This window comes from Tamandua tetradactyla, chromosome 9 (genome assembly GCF_023851605.1).
Source record: "Tamandua tetradactyla isolate mTamTet1 chromosome 9, mTamTet1.pri, whole genome shotgun sequence".
NCBI lineage: Eukaryota > Metazoa > Chordata > Mammalia > Pilosa > Myrmecophagidae > Tamandua > Tamandua tetradactyla.
In genome coordinates this window covers 55,684,516-55,698,379 of record NC_135335.1, presented here as the reverse complement: position 1 = coordinate 55,698,379, position 13,864 = coordinate 55,684,516, and the positions used below count along the sequence as shown (strand labels likewise).

Sequence of the window (13,864 nt, the reverse complement as noted above, 5' to 3'; positions counted from 1 at the left end):
TGATGGAAATACGAGGAAAGCCAATTGTCAAGATGCTAATCAGTTTTCTAGCTGCTAAAGTAAATGCCATAAAATGGGTTGGCTTAATATAGGGATTTACTAGATGCTGGTCTCAGAAGCTAGAATACTTGCTTCTTCCCAGGGATGGTATCTTCTGGGTAGTGGGCAATTTGGGTGAGTCTTTGGTTAGTCCATCCCTTGGCAAAATGCAGGACAATGTCTCTTCTTTTCTCCTCCAGGTTCCATTGACTTCTGTGTTCTGGACGCTGCCCATGGATTCCTCATTATGCGACCAATTCCCTTTGCTTGTAAGGACTTAAACTATACTGGATTAAAGTCATTCTTATTCAGTCTGTGCACACCTTAATTAACAACATCTTCAAAGGTCCTATTTACAAATGGGTTCGCATCTACAGGTTCAGGGGTTGGCAGCTGAATACGCCTTCTGCAGGCAACACAACTGAACTCGAACAAGAAGTAAAACAAGCCATTCAGCCAACATTTAATCCACCTATAACGAAGTATCTTACTAGACATCCATTTCTTTGGATGAGCAAAGTATGTGGGACTCAGATGATAGAATCAAGAAGAGGATACAGACAGCTGATGGGTAACCTTCACTTTTCATTTTCAAAGAAATACTTCTTTTTCACACTCCTTGGATTCCTCAAATACCTAAGACAAAATCCACGGTCTAATAGAGTTTCCGTCTACCTCTGAGCTTTCAACCCCCACCCCCAAAGCATCCCCAGAAATGCTAGAAAATAAATCTACATCTCATTCCATCATTACAGTCAAATTGCTAATTACCAACATGACATTCTTGTATTTTTATCTGAGAACTTGCCAGAGCCTTTTAAAGCAATTGGATGCCCTGCATTCAGTGTTATTTTTTTTTTTTTCATTTTTTTGTTCACTTGCCTACCGAAACCCTCTCTGGAGGAATGAACATACAATTCTCCCGACATTTAGAAGAGAAGGAAGTACATGTATCAGACTGAAGAAGTAATAGTGGGGAGAAAAGAGAGAAGGACTGTGAAATGCATTTAGGTTTGCTTTAGGATTTAGTCACATTGGACTGTTTCTATTTTTAATTCTTCTCCACCCTTAGCTCCATTCCTTTCATAATGCTTTTATAATGCTTTTAGAATAGGTAAACCATGGCTTGCTAAAACAGGATACGGATATAATCAGTCAATAGCTTGGTATTACACAAAACAGAAAATGACACATTCCCCTTTCTTTTCCTTGTGGAAACAATATCCAGCACTTCTCCAAAGACAAAAGAGTAGGAACAGAGATCCAAATTCCTAACAATTAGTCTCTTCTGCAACCAGAAACTGGGCAGCTGGCAACCTGCTGTTTCTCCTTTGAGCTTCTCAGATTAGATCCTAAATATAATTTAATTCCAGACTCCAATATACACTTCCTGAATTATCCTTAAAAAGAATCAGTTACATAACAAATCCGCATTACTGTTGATAACAGGCTTGCTGTGGAGGGCAGGCTATACTGTTGATTTTAGGAGCAAAATATCAAATTGCATCATGACTTCAAAAGATTAGAATTCACAGCATAAAGGAATCCTATAAAATTTCTGTAAAATGTGAGTAAGCTGATTAGAAAATCAATAAGTACTCCTTAGTTTATCTTCTTTAATAAGCACGGATTCTCATCTAACTGGCTCATTTAGGTAAATCAATTTCCCTTCTCCCAAGGGAAAATATAAGATACAGGAAATGAAAATTCAGAACGTGCAATGAGTATCAGGGAAATAAAAATGTAAGAAAAGTGTGCAACTTCCAAATACCAAATGCAATCATGATATAAAAGGACTATTTGAGAAGCTCTTAGAGGTTGGCTGGGGACGATGCCTTCAGTGATGCTGGTCAGTGAAAGGAAAGCAAAGGGAGAATGAGCAAGACGCATATGTAAGATGAGTTCAGCACTTCCCCTCATGTGCAGCCTTCAGACAGGTCCGGGGCTTCTCACTGCTGGACCCCCGTCCCTGCTGGGAGACAAGATTCCTGCCAGTTTCCTAATCTCATCTCACTGCTGGGTGACGGAGCCTCCCCAGGACAGGAGCAGGAGGCAGTCTGCAGCACCAGGCGGTGGGAGGTTTCTTCTTGCTTTCCAATAGCACTTTCCTTGCCCGTGATATAGTCATAAGCAAGAAAGACTCCTTGCTGTTCTCTCGGAACTTTCGGTCAAATGTGTCTTATCTTCCTGACACTAGTAAAATTATTATTTTCTAGTTAATCACAAATTGCTAAGGGTTTTCAGTGCTTAGCAAAATTTATGATAGAGAAATAATATTTTCTTCTTAAATGGACAATGTAAAACTGCTTTTTGTAAGTTTACTGATATTTACATCTTTTCTTCTGCTTATTATTTCCTGGGTTCCAGAATCCCTTAATAATTTCCAGACAGACATCTTGCACAGACCAAAATAAAGTGAATCCACAAATAAACTCTCTGTGCAAAAATGTATTAGCACTCATTCCTTTTTCCTTTCCTGTCTCTTCCTTCTCCTCCCTGTCTGAACAATCCTGTTCTTAAGCCAGCACGCTCAGCAGAGCAATGAAGGTGTCTGTACCAGCAGGGGGTTAGGGGACCCTACACTCGTCTGAGGGCGACTCAGTCTGAGCTCGGTGAGGGGCACTCGGACGTGGCGGGGTGGGGGGGTGTCAGACATGGGGTTTCAGAGCCTGAGGAGGAGTCTGTGGAGGGCAGGCAGTGACAGCTGAGATAAGAAGTTGATTATTCCAGGAATTAAGCAAATGTATAACCAATCATGAGGCCAGACTTCTCATGATCAGCCTAGGGAGTGACAATGGAAAGTGAGAAAACCAGAACGAAACCTGGATGTAATGATTAGTGTGAACTAATGATTTCTAACATATAAGTATACTTAAAAGTAAATCTAGATGGTAAATGCGTGTGCATCTATGTGCATCTGTGCCTTGCCTTGAAGTGGCAGTGCATGCTCCAAAGGTAATGGAAGCACCTTTTGCCCAGAGCTTGGCCTCCAAATGCCATTCTCCATTGAAAAGAACCAGAGCTCCTTGGAGAAAAGGCTGATTTCAGGGCTGGGGCAGGGAAAGGACAAGATGAGACTGAAACACCTTTTGGGCCAGAAAGCAAGGAAGTGCTCAAAGAATGATGGAGACATAGAAATGACACAGAAGCCAGCTTGCAGGGGTGTTGAGTGGCTAACCCTCAGGCAATTTGGTCATCAATATAATCAGTGATGGTGATGATTTACAATCTGTTTTATACAATAGGAAAACACAAGGCCATAGAGATATAAATAAGTAAATACAATGAAATTTTGATGAGTTCCAGGATATTGGCCTGTAAATGATGATGAGTATCGCCCTGCCTTCTAAACCATTAAAGAAGTTCACATTTTGGTTAGCACAGGTCCATTTTAAGAACTTTTGTTTCATTTTCTTTCCATTAGAACAATGTTCTTTTCCAAATAGTTTTTCTTTAAATAATTACAGCACCAGTATATAACCACCTAATCTATAGCATTCTAATTTATATATAAATTTATATATATAAAACACTGTAAGTGTTTTTCCTGCATCACCAGCCAGCACCACTTTTAGGCTATATTTCCAGCAGTGGTCAAAGACACAGCTCTTTTCTTCATTATTTGGTGTTTGCTAGAGCCCTTCCACATTCTATTTGTTAGCGTATTTTGCCTCTCTAAGCACTTCAGATCACTGTGAAATTATTTCTGAAGGGATAGAAAACTGACCTTATGTTCTGCCCCTTTTAATGTTATTCTTTCATGAAATACTACAAATAACAAATTCTGATCCCTTTACTTGCTGTCCACTGATAAGAAGCTTTTCTCTTTGCAGGCTTTGAAAATTGAGTAAATAAAAATTAAAGGCTGCATTTTCCCCCCAAATTTTTCTACTAATGCAAGAAAAGGAAGTGCTTAAAAACAAACAACTCAATTCAGTACTCAATGACCTAGAATATGCCAAGTTCTCTGCAAGGCACTTCCCCCCACCCTTTTCACTAAACCCCATTTAATGCACACAGTCAGGTGGTATACTTCTCGCTTTCCAGGAACCTGGATATGTTTTCTATTCCATCTGCACCAGCAGATTCTTATTTATTCATGAAGGGAAGGAGAGAAACCCACCAAACATGCAGGAGTTGTGTTCCAGGTGGCCCCCTGGGAGCGGGGGTTATGCTGTACCCTGGCGGCCTTTACTGCAGTAATTTTCATGATGGAAACTGACCAAGCGAATGATGCACTTATTCAACTGTAAAACCAGACCCACCACCCTGTATGTTGACCACCTAATGTGAAGCTTAACTGTCCAATTAAAGGGGAGGGTGAAGAGTGAAGAGTGTAATTTATGGGAGAAAGGAGAAATGTTCCATAAATACCCTCAGGGGAGGCTCTGAAATGCAGAAAAAGAAAGCTAAACCTAGGGTAGAACTCAGTGTAAAAAAGATAATTTCTTCCACCTTCATACAAAGTTCACTTGGGCTGTGAGGCTGTCTCGACACCTGGGGAAACTGGGAAAGACTGGCGTGGCAAGTTCCTCTCTCCCTCTGCCCCAGGTTCTAGGCCCCCTGGCCTACTGCCGTCCTGATGGAGGTGACCAGGCTCGGTTCCTGCTTAGCCCTGCCAGCCCAGGAACCATTTAAATGAGCCATCCACCTCTGCTCGCAGGAACCAGGGGCCACCCACCACGTGACTGATGAACTGCCGTCCATGTCATCTGTCTAGCGCGGCTGTCACTTGTCCAGCCATCCTAGATCCGTAGGGCAGGAAACACTTTCCAGTGAAGTCCAGAGGAGACATTCGATTGTTTACTGCACATTCTCTAAGTATATCTCAGGGGGTGAGGGGGGCAGGCATGGGATGGCATGGGTTTCCACTGGTTTCTGTAATGTACCCTCCTTAGCAACACCCACAAAAGTCAACGTGAAACTTGAGCCCCACATATAAAATCAGAGGCCTCCTTCTTAATGTTCACCAAAGGCAGACAAAGCAGGTTTGATAAACACAAGTCTTTCCAGCTATTATTAATGAAAGTTGCGTTACGAGCACTAAGAAACACATACGAGAAGAGGTTCCTAGGACAACTTTCAAACTCACAGAAATTACTATAGACCCAAGGCTAGATATCCAGTTCCAAATCCAGTTTCCAAATACAACATACCATAAAGTGAATCACATCCCAGTTTCTCAGTCCCGAGAAGGCCTTTTATGACTCCGGCGATTTTACCCCTTTTCAACAATAAACACTGCTCACAACTGCAATTCTCTCAGCCCTGCTGCCTTAGAGCTGTGGCTGTATTTGTTGCATTTGACTTCAGTAGTACAAAAGAAAATATACTTCTTACAGGTAGAAAAAAAAAAAAACACTGATAGGAATAGTTCCAAATAATTTATCCTGATGTTTTACTGGTTAACAAGAAACCAAATAGCTTTCTAAATGCTTTTATCTAATTAGATAAAATGGCTTCTTTCAAATGCCATCTATTAGTAAAGCTAAGTTTGCTATGGTACATTTTTCTTTAACGCTGTTAGACCTGTTGGTAAATTAAGAAATAGAAAAATCCTCTCTCCTCGGTAAAAAGGGGATTTAGGGTACCAAAGTAGTGAGAGGTGAGAAAGAATTATGCATCTTATTGTATAAGTTTTTTCACTATAAAAATAAAAGCACTAAATTATAATGTATAACAGGAGGTGTTTTTAACCATCAAAACCATACCCCCACATGGCAATCAGAAAAATGGAATAGCCACATTCACTTTCCCTGCTAAGGCTATTTCAATGTTTCTCATCGCTAGGTGACTTGAGTCGACTGACGGCAGGGCAGCGGGGGCTTCCGGCTGCCCCTCAGCCTTACTCAGGATCAGCCTTAAAGCGCGCAGAAGGAGCAGCTGCCAGGAGCCATAAGCACAGCTCCCGCCGCAGGGTGCGGGGTGCCTGCACACCCTGCGGGCCTCTGCAGGATGCACTGGTCACTGGCAGCGATGCTAAGGGGCACCTACCTGCCAGACCAGGTGCTCCTCGGCCCCTGGCGTGGCCGACAAGTAGACGCTCAGCACGATGGTGTGGGAGGAGGAGGTGAGGACGCTGGCGATGATGGCGTCGCGCATGTTGAATGGCAGCATGGTGTAGACCACGAAGATGATGAAGAGGAAGAACGACACCTGCGGAGAGGGAAGGACAGGGAGCGTCAGGAGGATGCAGGCCTGGGGGCTGCCTCTTCCTTCCCAGCAGAGGCTGGTAAAACCACAGGAGCTGTGCCCCATTAAGAAATAGCATCATGGCAGAAGAAAATGGCATGTAAAAAAAAGAAATCAACTGGATAACGAAGGACTAGCTGTTGTGACGGAGAAAAATAGTCCTTTTAAGCACATTTTGGGGACTTCCAATTTTGATATCTGGACTCACGGTGTGCATCTGAGGTTAACCTGAGCACTTTGCACGCATGGATGCACAGCTGATCCTAAAATATCAGAATGTTGTACCTTTAAAATGCACACCATAGTTCCTGTAAGTTACTTATAAAATCCTAGTTGGAGACCCAGGGAGAGTGGACAGGTGTTTCCTGGGAGGGTTAATGAAAGTAAAAACAAGGAGCACAGATATTCAAGAAACATAATTTAAAAGCTTAGAGGAAGGCTTGGAATGGAAAAGAAAACAGCTTAGAAGGCAAGAAAAGGGATTTTCATTATGCAACAAGCATAGCAAAACATCACAAAGGATACAAAGGTGATACATCAGGTGAATAAAGGGTCCGAATTCAGGTGAGTAGGAAGCTGGGAATATGAAAATGGCATTTGGGAGCTTCTACCCACAGCTCTTCATGCAAAAGAAAAATTCAACCAGTAGAGATCTTGTCTGACTTTGACAGCAGGACCCTTGTCCCTTTCAGGCGACCCTTAAGTCCAGCACAACTGGAAGGCATGGGGACGTCACACCGCTTGTTCTGTTGCAAGCCAGGATGTGAGCCCAGGAGAAGGACACATGGGCCAAAGGCTCTGCTCCGTGTGGATGGCTGGCAGGCTTGATTCCCATCTGTGTAGTCACAGGAAACTGCACTGCATGTTAACATCTGTAAGCAACTGTCTATCCCCATTTCACTATTCAACAGAGCTGTCTTCTGAGCTGTATTTCTAAAGCTGTCACAGACAAAAGGGCACAGGGAAGGTTAAAGGGACATCACTTAACAAATAAATAAATACCTCCTGCCCACAGTGCTGCCTTTTCACTCTTCAGGGCGTCCCAAGAGCAACTTCCATCCTTTCCACAAACACGTGGGGAGCGTCTCCAACAGGCAGTGGGGCTGGATGGCCTAATGCGGCTCGTGGGGACTTCACAACCCCGAGGCAGACAGCCATGCGCGCTGACCACTGTTCCCGGGAGGTGTCCGCAGGGAAGGGTGCCGGCCCCCCATCCAGGACAGTGACGGGTGTGCTGTGAGCCCACCCGAAGGTGTCCCACGCCCAGCTGTTTCAGGACAGCCAAGGAGACGCCAGTGCAAGCGGGGAGGAAAGGACCGTTGGGAAGCCCTGGGGACCATCTGCTCATCCCTACCTCCTCCCAGTCCACTCCACAAGGGCCCAGAGGCCCCAAAATGCAGGCCAGCACTTTCCCATCGCCACATTTCTTGCCTGGAAGAAGGCTTTTTGTTGTTGATTTTTTACCTCTTTAAGAAGAATGATTTTTTAAAAAACTTTTTAGTAAAGCATTATTACTTAGCATGACACTCATTTTCCTTGTTCCATTCCATATATGCAGTATGTTACAAGACAGAATGATTACCCATAGATAGTTTATACGCCTAAATGCTAAGTGGGAATGGGTAGACGTGGGACATCTCTTTTGAGAGATTTTTAAATATAATTTTTAATATAATTATAACCTTATCATAATATGAAATATAAATCTAATCCTCCATTAGTTTTATCCCCATTCTAAATCAACATTTTTATCCTATTCTTACTCTAACAATAGCCATATGATTAATTCTAATCTTAACTCTATTTACCCTTCTTATAATCCTATATATATCTAAAATCCTATATATATATATATGTATATATACTAACTCTAAATCTAAACCTAATTCTAACCCTTATGCGAGCTCTAACTCTTCATTTTAGTCTAAAACTAATGTATACCCCAATCCTAACCCTGTTATTCTCATCATAATCATAACCATAAAGATAACCTTAACACTAAACTTAGCCCTAAGGCTGAACCAAACCCTTACTCATCAACTGACAGTAACCCTAAACTGAATCCTAACCCTAAGGCATAACTCAAAGTCTCCAGTTTTCTTCTAGGGGATTTTTCTGCAGGAAGTGCCGGCCCGTACTGGCAGGCTGAGGTATCTCTCTCACTCCATCTTTCCAAGGAAAGAACACTTGTAAGGATTTCTGAGAATCCCAAATCACGTTTTAATGCCACCACTGACGAACACTACCATTTACTGGGTGCCTGGCGCCCGCTTGCCTTCCCAACCCTTCACATGCGTCGCCTCCTGAGGGTCGCACTAGAACACTACGAGCGTTGGTCAGCCCCACCCGATCTGACAAAGGGGTGTCTCTGGTCCAGAGAGATGGGAAACTTGCCTAATACCTCTCCGCAACTCAGTACTACCAGCCAAATTTAAATTCGGGAGTCTAAATGTGTCGCCTGTTCTTGTGAACATTTCATAGTGTTTCCCATCTCCATGCCATACAAATCACATTAATTAGGAGAGAGATGAAAACTTTAAAAAGGAGACATCACAAAACACTCATGAGAAGACCATTTGTTCAACCCTAAGATGAGAATGAGAGTGTGCCCTTTTTGTTGCTGATAAAATAATCGCTAAAAGTATCTAGTACGATACCTCAGGGATGAAACTTCTTCAATAAATGGGACCTATTTCTAATAGTTCACTTCAAAATGGATCATTTCTCAAGTACATGCTCATATTGCCTTCACTGGTACATATCGAACTTCTAGTTTGGGTTTACAGGATGGTTTATGACAAATAATAATCTACAAAAAAATTATAAATCACAGAACATAGATACACTAAATACTTGCAAAGTAGAAGCTAAAACAGACATCTTTAAAATATATACTGAAGGACATACAGAGTCTGCTAAGCAGGGTTTCTCCACCTCAGTGGGACTGACATTTGGGCCAGGTAATTTTTTGTCGTGGGGGCTTTTCTGTGGCTGCAGGTCTGTTAGCGGCATGCTGGCTTCTACCCACGAGGTGCCAGAAATTCGCCTCCCTCCTGGCTGTGAAAACCAAAATGTCTCTCCAGGCATCGCCAAAGGTGTTCCAGCAAGCAATGTCATTTCTGGTGGAGAACCACCAAGCTGTAGTAAAGATTTCTTTAAGGAATGAGAAACACAACTATTGCTTTGTCACGGATCATTAGGAAAATTACATATATTTGGGATTCCTAATATCTACCAAATTTGCCGGAAGTATTTAAAATAAGATGTTATAAATAAACATAGCATTTATGCAAAAACCTTATAACCTAGATGGGGTATTAAATGAGTATCTTCAAGTAGGAAGACTGAACAAAAGATACGCTCACTTTTTTTTTTTTTGCATGCTGTACAGTGGGGTCACAGTTCATTATTTTTCCATATGAGAATCCCGTTATTGCAGCACCATTTGTTGAATTTTTGTTTGTTTGCTTCGTTGGTTTTTGTTTGTTTTGCTTGTTTGTTTGTTTTTGGGGGGAAGTGCATGGACCAGGAATCAAACCCTGGCCTCCCGCAGGGCAGGCAAGAATTCTACCACTGAACTATCCTTGCACCCCCAAATACCCTCAGTTTTACAACTGCGCATTCTCTCTAATGCAAAACCTTCAGCATTTGTTTGAAATCTTGGTGTCCAAGCAAATTAATGCTGGACAGCTTTGAAATTCGAACATTACTTCAATTACTACATATACTTCTGTAGATATTTTGAGCCTTAAAATAGTAGGAAGGCTACCTCTCTTCTTACACCCAGTTCAAATATATATTCTTATTATTTCTCCTCCTACCCCCAGAAGTCTCCAGCTGCTTCTCATATCACTACGGACTAAAGGTGGACCATGTTCTAGTTTGCTAGCTGCCGGAATGCAACACACCAGAGATGGATTGGCTTTTAATACAAGGGGATTTATTTCATTAGTTCTTCAGAGGAAAGGCAGCTAACTTTCAACTGAGGTTCTTTCTCTTACACAGGAAGGCACAGGGTGATCTCTGCTGGCCTTCTCTCCAGGACTCTAGGTTCCAGCAACTTTCCCCAGGGTGATTCCTTTCTGCATCTCCAAAGGCCTGGGCTGAGCTGTGAGTGCTTAGATGAGGTATGCTAAGCTGCTTGGGCTGTGCTACGTTGCGCTCTCTCATTTAAGCACCAGCAAATTAACTCAAACATCATTCCATTCATTGCAGCAGGCACACCTCCTAGCAGATTGCAGATGTAATGAGCAACAGATGAGGTTCATGTACCATTGGCTCATGTCCACAGCAACAGAACTAGGTGCCTTCACCTGGCCAAGTTGACACCTGAATCTAGCTACCACAGCCCACCAGGGCCACAACTTCCTGTGACTCCTTCAACTCTACCTGCTTGCCCCTTCATTTTCTGAACCCAGTCACATAATCTCCTGGCATTTCTTGGACCTGCCAAGCATGCTGGTTCCCAGGTGTTCAATCCTTGTGTCCCTCTGCCAGCTCCATCTCTCCACTCAAGGGTCACCACCTACCAGGTCTTCAACCCACCATGGGCTGAACAAAAAGCAAACCTCCCACATCCCTCCTCCATTGCTTTACTTTCATTTGTAGCATTCATGGTACTGGTATATTTGTTGTCTCCCTCCTCTACCCCGATGCACAGGCACATACTCCATGAGGGCCAGGGTTTGATTTGTCCATGGCCAGCACCCTAAAGCCTGCAAGGCACTCCATAAGTATTCGGTGCCTGCATAAAAACTCCAATATGATTGGCCCCATATCTAGTTCAATTAGCATCTACTCCATGAAGAATCTCTATAAATGTTCCACTACCCCGCTGGGTCCCATCAGCCACACCATTAATGAAAGACATGTTGATTTTTTAAATTATCATTTCTCTACTTAGACAAATTCCATTAAAAAACTCCACTGAACAGACACTGACCCAACGCTAGCAGCAGACAACAGCACTGCATCAAAAGGAAACACTCCTTACTCTCAGGCACCTACACTTCTTTATCCATCTTTCCGAGACCTTGAGTCTTAGAAAGAAAAGACTCTTCCATGCCTGAAGGCATGAAGCCACTTTCCATCGATGGAAGGAAGGGATGGCTAGGCTTTGGAGGTTCAGACTGTTGGTATTTCCTGGGCTATTACTCTGCCATCAGGACCCAAGTGTTGTCCCTTCATGTCCCCAGTAAGTTCTCTCCTCACAGCACTCAGTTGATGGGAAATGCATTCACACTGCCTTCCCAGCAAACACAAGCTCTCAAAGGAGGACTCTTTTGAATAGGTCAATACAATAAAACTCTTTAGGCATAAAGGAAACCTGGTAGTTTCTCATGAAATATCTTCTACATAGAAAACTCATCTTCTTCCCAGGAGGCAGGCAAACCACCTGGTGATGAAAAGTCCTGTACTACTGATGAGACCCCAAGTGAATTGTTGCAAAGGCAGGGTTAGAGTTGTACAATAGACTAATGATGGGGCTTGGAAGGACCAATGAGAAGGTTTGATCCACTTTCTCTTCAGAGGTGGGCTAGAGGAAGCCTGGGGACACAGAGGACTAGAAGTGGCTTTAGCAGAGTCACATGTCCCATTGCTGGAGACCAAACAGAAACTTAGATTTCAAGTATTTTTTGTCTATTTAACATCCCAGGCTCCCATCCCCAAGTCAGGGATTAAACTAAAGCATCCAGAATATCAAAGTTATTTACGGCTTTTCAATCCAAAATAATTTTTTTAAAAAAAGAATTTTTTAATCCTTTAATAGGAAATTACTCTGAACATGGAGAAGAGTTGAAGCCTAGTCTAAGTAAGGGTAACACAGATACAGAAATGGGCCCTGATTTGCCTACCCAAATTGAGTTGATTGTAGTGTCAATGCTGTTTCAGGCTTCTGGCGAAAAGCCTATGCAATTTCATAGAGTTTGGTTTGTATTTCAGAGTTCAATAGCAAGCAAAAAGTTTCACACTATGCCAATTTTAGCTTAAAGATGGAACTTCTGTTTTTTCTTTCAAATGATGCCTCAAATCTAATATCATAATAAAGTTTACCATTTATTCTATTTTCTTCTAGAATGTATAAATCAGCATAGATAATCAGGGGTAGTTCTGAAAATGCCCATGGCCCTGTTGAGAAATACGTGGTCAGAGAAATATTTTCTTTTGTTTTATGCTAATAGCATTAAGCAAAATAACATTTCAGTGAACATAATGTCAGTATTTTATAACCAGAAACAGAGCTGGTCAAATTATTTTGTCTCCAAAAAATCTCTGGAAATTTAGAAATTTCACAGGATTTAAAGTACTACTTACTTTTCAGACACCTACAGTTCACTGAAACCATAGGAATTTTACCTCCATAACTATAACGTTGGCATAGCTCATAGCAATTTTGTATTTCAAAAGTCATGGTTTTAGATTTTTACTAGGAATGCCACAGGAAAAGATAGAATTTTAATAAAAATTCTAACAACTTTTAATAAAATTTGCCCCAGGAAAAGACAAAATTCTTGAACGTATTTATTTAATTGACCATTCTGGAAGGTAAGTTTTAAGTTTAACATAAAAACATCCTCATGGACATTATTTCCATCTCACAGTATTTGATGACGTGTAGAATACTTATACTATTTACTAATTAGAAACATTTTAAACTTTCTGGAAGCACAGTCAGAAAGCCACGTAAGTCAGGTGGCTTACTTTTTTTCGCATGGGGAGGCACCAGGAACTGAGCCCAGGTCTCTGGCATGGCAGGCAAGAATTCTGCCACTGAGCCACTGTCGCACCACCCTGGCCTACTTTTTTAAGAAGCAAAACATGCGAAATGATATTCACCTGTTCACCTAAATAAGTATTGTCTTATCTTGTTCCTTGATCATACTTTGAAAAAGGGTTACTTTGAGTCACTTCTACATTCTTGAGCACCAGCACCACGGACTGTGCAAAACAGTTTTTTCTTTCATTACAGGACTTCCCCACACAGTGTGTTAAGTCATCAGTGGATTCCAGGCTTCCCTGAGTGTCTCCTTAAGTTTATCTTCTTTCTCAAACTTAACTTTCTTCCCTTTCTCCTGTTTCCTTCCCCAAATTCTCCTAGTCAGAGGGAGATTACACACACACACACACACACTCACTCCACAGATTCCATCCTACTGAAATGCTACCAAACCCCACCTCTGGTGTCAATGCAGAAATCACTCCCTCCCAGGTCAAACACAGATGTCTATCCACAAAGGCAAAAACAAGGGAGAAGATAGCTCCCACAGAAAAGGTCTGGATCTCAGACCCAGGTAGAATTTCTCAATTCAGTTCGTGGGTTCTTCCGGAGCATTCTCTTGCCAATCACTCTGGGTTCCTCCAGGCTTCACAAGACTGCTCCATAGGCCCAAGTCTGAGATATAACTTCCGACTTAATTCCCATAAACTATAGTATATTACACAGATACTGTGACAGAACTACTGGTAATATTACTTACAGGAATGCATTAAACAGGCCTGGGATCTGTCGGTACAAATCCTGCCTTGGATATTTGAGTTCTCATTCTCCAACCTCCAATAAACTCTGCCCTTCCCCTAGTCTCCAGACCTCATGTAATGAAACTTTACTCTCAATATAATTATTCTTAGAGTT

At 42.1% G+C, this 13,864-nt stretch overlaps 1 protein-coding gene across 3 annotated transcripts in view; it reads right to left on the bottom strand.

Annotated features, from left to right (window-relative positions):
* Positions 1-13,864, bottom strand: part of ADCY2 (adenylate cyclase 2) — a 430,316-nt gene that overhangs the window by 294,655 nt on the left and 121,797 nt on the right. For all 3 annotated transcript variants that reach the window (XM_077116823.1, XM_077116824.1, XM_077116825.1), the window contains one exon: positions 6,034-6,195. In XM_077116823.1, coding sequence (XP_076972938.1) covers positions 6,034-6,195 — 162 coding nt within the window. The remainder of the gene's footprint in view (positions 1-6,033; positions 6,196-13,864) is intronic.